General features: G+C 45.9%; 1 protein-coding gene across 1 annotated transcript in view; it reads right to left on the bottom strand.

Moving 5' to 3' along the window:
* Positions 1-2,445: 2,445 nt before the first annotated feature.
* LOC143274625 (PR domain zinc finger protein 14-like) overlaps positions 2,446-6,000 on the bottom strand; it is a 145,817-nt gene continuing 142,262 nt past the window's right edge. The window contains exon 11 of the mRNA XM_076578495.1: positions 2,446-2,564. Within this exon, the coding sequence (XP_076434610.1) occupies positions 2,446-2,564 (119 nt within the window). The remainder of the gene's footprint in view (positions 2,565-6,000) is intronic.

Genomic DNA, 6,000 nt, shown 5'->3' with positions numbered 1-6,000 from the left:
AGTTTTTTAATCTGAAAGTTGCGCATTGCCCCATGCCACTCTGGGCTTCCCATTAAGCTTTCAATTTTCTGCATGAGGTTCATTGAGTCCGTTAGAATCATGGCATGTTGGTTTCCGGGCATATGGATAGATGATAGTCAATGGAGGGCATGTGTCACAGCTTCAACTTCCATCATTAGGCTAGAGGTTGAGACTTTGTATGCAGCATTGTCTTCCCAAATTGTTTTTCCATTTTGTTTCGCAGTAAATCCCCAACCGGATTGGTCTTTGGTGGCTGAGCCACACAGCATCAAACTCTAAGAGACGTGCGCGTGTCTATGATTACGCAACTTTTCCAACGCTTTCTTCTCATGTGATGCAAACTGCTAGAGTCACCGAACCTGCCTCACTCCCTCTCCCCACCCCCACAGGTTACACATTAACAGTTACTTATCTCAGAGCCTTTGTTTCAGTTCTGGTGAACTCTCATGGTCCCTGTACACCATACGGTGCATGTTTGTCTCTCTACACTGAGCCTGTTACAAAGATTGAACACTGCCCCTTCGGGGAACTCAGTGTCCAGTTATCAAATCTTCTCAAAATATCCAAAGGAATATCATGTTTGTATTGTATATACATATGTATCAAATTAGATGCTTGTAGACATAGATCTTTACACTTGTATTTCAGTGTGTGCTCATGTGTATCTCAACCTGTATTCCATGAATCTCAACATGCATCTCTTTCCTGTGGAATCTTGCATTTTGTTATAGTAATATAGTCTATGCCTGGGTCTCTTGTACTTGTTGTGTCTGTTTCTTTCACTTTAGCAGTGTTTGACATAAATAATCAGCATTATGTAATCCTGCCTTTCAGAGGGTCAATGATCAAGCACCTTGGACCATCTGCTAGACAGAAGCTACTTGAGCTCTTTAACCAGTCGTGGAACACTGGTATCTTCCCATCAGCGTGGAAGGAAGCCACCATCATCCCTATTCTGAAAAAGGAGAAAAACCCCAAGAACAAGAACAGCTACAGACCCATCAGCTTGCTCAGCTGCCTCGGCAAGACTCTCGAGCGCATGGTCAACAAACGACTGATGTGGCACCTAGAAACCAACAACCTGATCACCAAAGAACAGACGGCCGTCAGGAAAAATAGAAACACTGAAGACCAGCTCATCCACTTGGCACTGTCAATAGAGAACGCCTTCCAGGAGAAGAAGAAAGTCATCGCCACATTCATAGACCTATCCAAGGCCTTTGATAAGGTGTGGAAACTAGGCCTCCTCCTGAAGCTATCGACTATGGGAGTGACAGGGCATATGTTCAACTGGGTCAAAAGCTTCCTGAGCCACAGAACGGCAAGAGTCAAGCTCAACGGCAGCCTGAGTCACAATATCACCATCAGGGAAGGAGTCCCACAGGGAGGCGTCATCTCTCCCACCCTCTTTGTCGTCTTCATCAACGACATCACACAAGGCCTGACCACCCACATTTCCCGAGCCTTGCATGCTGATGACTTTGCAATGTGGAATAATGCTCAGTCCACCTCAACGGCAACAGTCAGGATGCAAGACGCCCTGAACAACACCTCAAAATGGGCGCAGGACTGGTGTGTCACCATCAACAGTCTCAAGACAGTGGCCACCTGTTTTTCTCTTTCCACCACTACTGAGAACATCAAACTGACGGTCAAGAACCAGCAAATTCCACAAGAAGACACCCCAACCTACCTTGGTGTCAAACTGGACAGGAGATTGACATGGAACCCCCACATCAAAGAGACAGAAAAGAGGGCTACAAAAAGACTGTCCTTCATGAAGAAACTAGCGGGCACCAAATGGGGAGCCAACAACACCATCCTCAAACAGGTATACACAGGCAACATCCGCCCAGTAATGGAATACGGATCATCTGCCTGGGCCACTGGTGCACAAACCAACACAAGCAGGCTGGCCAAAGTGCAAAACACAAGCATGCGGCTCATCACTGGGGGACTGAAAACCACTCCCATCATTACCCTTGAAGCAACCACAGGACTCGCTCCCCTGGACACCAGACGAGAAGAGAAAGTTCTCATACAGCATGAAAAACTCCAAAGACTTCCCTCACACCCAGCCCACCAACAGCTGCAAGAACTAACCAAAAATAGACTGAAGAGAAGCAACTTCAACCACGTGGCAAAAGAACTGCTGAGAACCCACAGCGACATCCTCCCCAGCACCCCTGAAGAACGAGAGCCTCTCCAGGATGCCGAAGAATGGAATCTTCAGCAGGACGGCGTGTTCTACGCTACAGACGTGGCAGGAGTGACCAGCAAGGGAGACCAGCCAGACTACATGCTGAAGACCCTCACGCTGGAGATGCTGCACGCAAAGTACAACGCCTCAGTGTGGACTCGCATCTACACTGATGGATCTGCTGATGCAGCCATTAAGAATTGAGGAAGTGGAATCTTCATCAGTCACCCAGATGGCCACACCTCCACACACTCTACTGGGCCGAACTTACTGCTCTGAGAGAAGCTGCCAGACTGATCAAAGCAGACCAACACCCGCCTGAACACGTCGTCTTTCTGACAGACTGCAGATCAGCCATCTAAAAATTGCAGTCACCCAGTGAGCAGTTGGAAAGAGACACACAGCGCCTGCTTGGCGATCTCTCGCTACACACACACGTCGCTGTCCAGTGGATCCCTGCCCACTGTGGTCTGGCAGGAAACGAGGAGGCGGACAGACTGGCCAAGTCTGGCAGCAGACTGGAGCAGACAAACCAGCCAGTCTCATACAGGGAGGCAAACACTGGTCAAACGAAAATTCAAAAACACATTCCAGTTATTTCATGTAACCACTGTCGCGGCCATCTAAGTGATTTCCAGAACTGAGCAGGTTCCGAATAAAAACGGATCATGATCTGATCTCTCAGGTCAAATGACTTTACGTTTTGTTAGCTGCAGTTGTTACAATCTGTTATGATAAGTCGTAGCAGACGATGCAAGGGAGATACTAAATCTTACAACCTTCACCCTTGAATCGGTCAAGTGAACGAAGCGTTGTTCCTCCAGTCCAGCGAGTTAAACCTGACCCAGACAGCGCAATAGTCGAGTGGTTAAAGCGTTGGACTTTCAGTCTGAGTGTCCTAGGTTCGAATATCGGTAACGGCGCCTGATGGGCAAAGGTTGGAGATTTTCCCGATCTCCCAGGTCAACATATGTGCAGACCTGCTTGTGCCTGAACCACCTTCGTGTCTTATCGCAAGCAGAAGATCAAATACGCATGTCAAAGATCCTTTAATCCATGTCAGCGTTCGTTGGGTTATGGCAACAAGAACATACCCAGCATGCATACCCCCGAAAACAGAGTATGGCTGTCTACATGGCGAGGGCAAAAAACGGTCATACACGTACAAGCCCACTCGTATACACACGAGTGAATTTGGGAGTTGCAGCCCAAGAACAAAGGAGAAGAAGAAGAAGAAACCTGACCCAGAAAAAGTCAGTGCCTTCAAACAAATGCCTAAACAACAGACAAAAGAAGATCTCCAAAGGTTTCTTGGTATCATGACTTACAAGGCATCCTCCATTCCCAAATTCAGTGACAAGTCACAGCCACTCAGAGATCTACTGAAGAAGGATACGCCATTTGTCTTACATGAAGACCACATCCATTGGTTCTATGAACTGAAAGAACGTCTTTCTAGTGAAGTCTGCCTGGCATACTATGATCCAAATAAGAAACTAGTTGTCTGGAAGTGGATTCAAGTCCGTCAAAAAGGAGTCGGCGCTGTACTTTTTCAAAACCACCGCCCAGTTGCCTTTGTATCAAAAACACTGGATCAAACACAAAGCAACTACCTGAACATTGACAGGAAAATGCTGGCAATTGTGTTTGGATTAACCCACTTCCATACCTATCCATATGGACGCCAGTTCACAGTAATCACACATCACACTTGTGATGATCAATGACAAACCACTGCACAAGGCACCACCCCATCTACAGAGGATGCTTTACAAAGTTCAAGACTGTGACTTCTGACTGATGTACGAACCTGGAAACACCACGGTCCTGTCACATACAATATCACGGTTACCTGATCCTAATGACAAAGAGAGCATCTCCCTTGACGAAAGAGTGGATGGTGTTGAACTAGCACCTGGGGAAATAGAATTTGATGAGACAGACCTGATAAATTTCACCAGGAAGAAGCAGGAAGAACTTTGAAGAAGAATCAGACAGGAAGAACTGTGAGAAGAAGCAGACATGCTGAAGGAATTATTGTTCTTTTTGTTTCTGATGTTACACTTGAGCTGTTTGCTCTGTTCATTTGGATGACAACTGGAAATTTAGAAAAATAGTCTGCAGTGAGCAGGTAGTTTTCGCAATCTATTTCAAAGAGCTCTGTTCCAAGTTTCTTTCTTTTTTTTTTCTTTTTTTTGGCAGATATCAATCAAGACACAACATTTGAACTGAACTGAATTGAATTAAACTTGGCAGTACATCCATCCCTCTTTCCAGTTCAGTCAGGAACCTCGGGGTTGTCCTTGACAACACACTGTGCATGCAAAAATTTATTATTCTGATCGTAGTGAGCGAGATGGAGTGTAAAGGTGAAGGCAGCCACAGAGATAGGAAGGGGCTGATTTGTGAATACATTTGTAGTATAGAGTGCTGATCTTGTACTTTATTCGGTGTGAGACAGGGAGCCAGTGGAGATGTTGCAAAAGACGAGTGATGTGCTCAGATCTTTTCTTTCTGAGGATGAGTCGGGCAGCAGAGTTTTGTATGCGCTGAAGGGACTGAATGGATGAAGCAGGCAAACCAGACAATAGAGAGTTACAATTATTACGAGAAAACTGTGCAGTGACACGTAGCGCAAACTGGCTGTGGAGGCACACACAGCATGGTCAATGTTCGGGTAGTTGCTTTGTGTTTGATCCAGTGTTTTTGATACAAAGGCAACTGGGCGGTTGTTTTGAAAAAGTCAGCGCCGACTCCTTTTTGACGGACTTGCATCCACTTCCAGACAACTAGTTTCTTATTTGGATCATAGTATGCCAGGCAGACTTCACTAGAAAGACGTTCCTTCAGTTCATGGAAAGTTTGGGGTTTTTTTTTGTTTTTTTTCCCAAGGCCTGACTAAGCGCGTTGGGCTACGCCGCTGGTCAGGCATCTGCTTGGCAGATGTGGTGTAGCGTATATGGATTTGTCCGAACGCAGTGACGCCTCCTTGAGCTACTGAAACTGATGTAGTGTCACTGGTTCACTTTGACTGCTGTCTTGTTTCTTGGCAAGCTCGACAGGACTGGGTCATATCTGTGATGTCATTGGTGATGTTTTAACAGAAAACTGATTCTTTTGCTAGCAGTCTTGTCTTTTCTATCCCTTGATGGGCTCTGTGCTGGTTGGACAAGATGTCCTTTTGTAATGAAGGAGGAATGATGACTTGAGGGCCTTTGAATATTATTCCATTTTCCACTTGTGTCAGTACAGTGCAAAGCGGTAACTTCATATATGTAAGTGAGCACTCAAATGGCTACGATGACTGCTTCACGGCAAACTTTCACTTGCTTTCGGCGTTAGTTAAGCTGACCATGCTGTGTGTGCCTCCACAGCCAGTTTGCGCTACGTGTCACTGCATAGTTTTCTCGTAATAACTTTGGTAAATAAACCGTTGACAGGTATCAATCAAGACACAACATTTGGCATGTCGTGGGGGCAAGCATAATACGATTTCATTGAAGATACACGCTTCCAGTTCAGAAACTGCCACCAGTTAGCATACGTCTCAACGGACTGACAGCCGTATACTACTACTACTACTACAAATAATGGTATTTATATAGCGCTGAAAGCGCCAGTCATTCTCATGCACGCATAACTCTAAAACTGGAGAAACTGAAGACAAGGAAGAGGCAGGGAAAGGAGGCTATTTTGGGAAGAGGTGGGTTTTAAGGCCAGACTTGAAAGAGCTGAGTGTGGAGACTTGATGAAGCGAAAGAGGAAGTTCATTCCAATTG

This window comes from Babylonia areolata, chromosome 29 (genome assembly GCF_041734735.1).
Source record: "Babylonia areolata isolate BAREFJ2019XMU chromosome 29, ASM4173473v1, whole genome shotgun sequence".
NCBI classification, from domain to species: Eukaryota; Metazoa; Mollusca; class Gastropoda; order Neogastropoda; family Buccinidae; genus Babylonia; species Babylonia areolata.
Note: the sequence above shows the minus strand (reverse complement) of the source record. Positions and strands in the feature narration are given on the sequence as shown.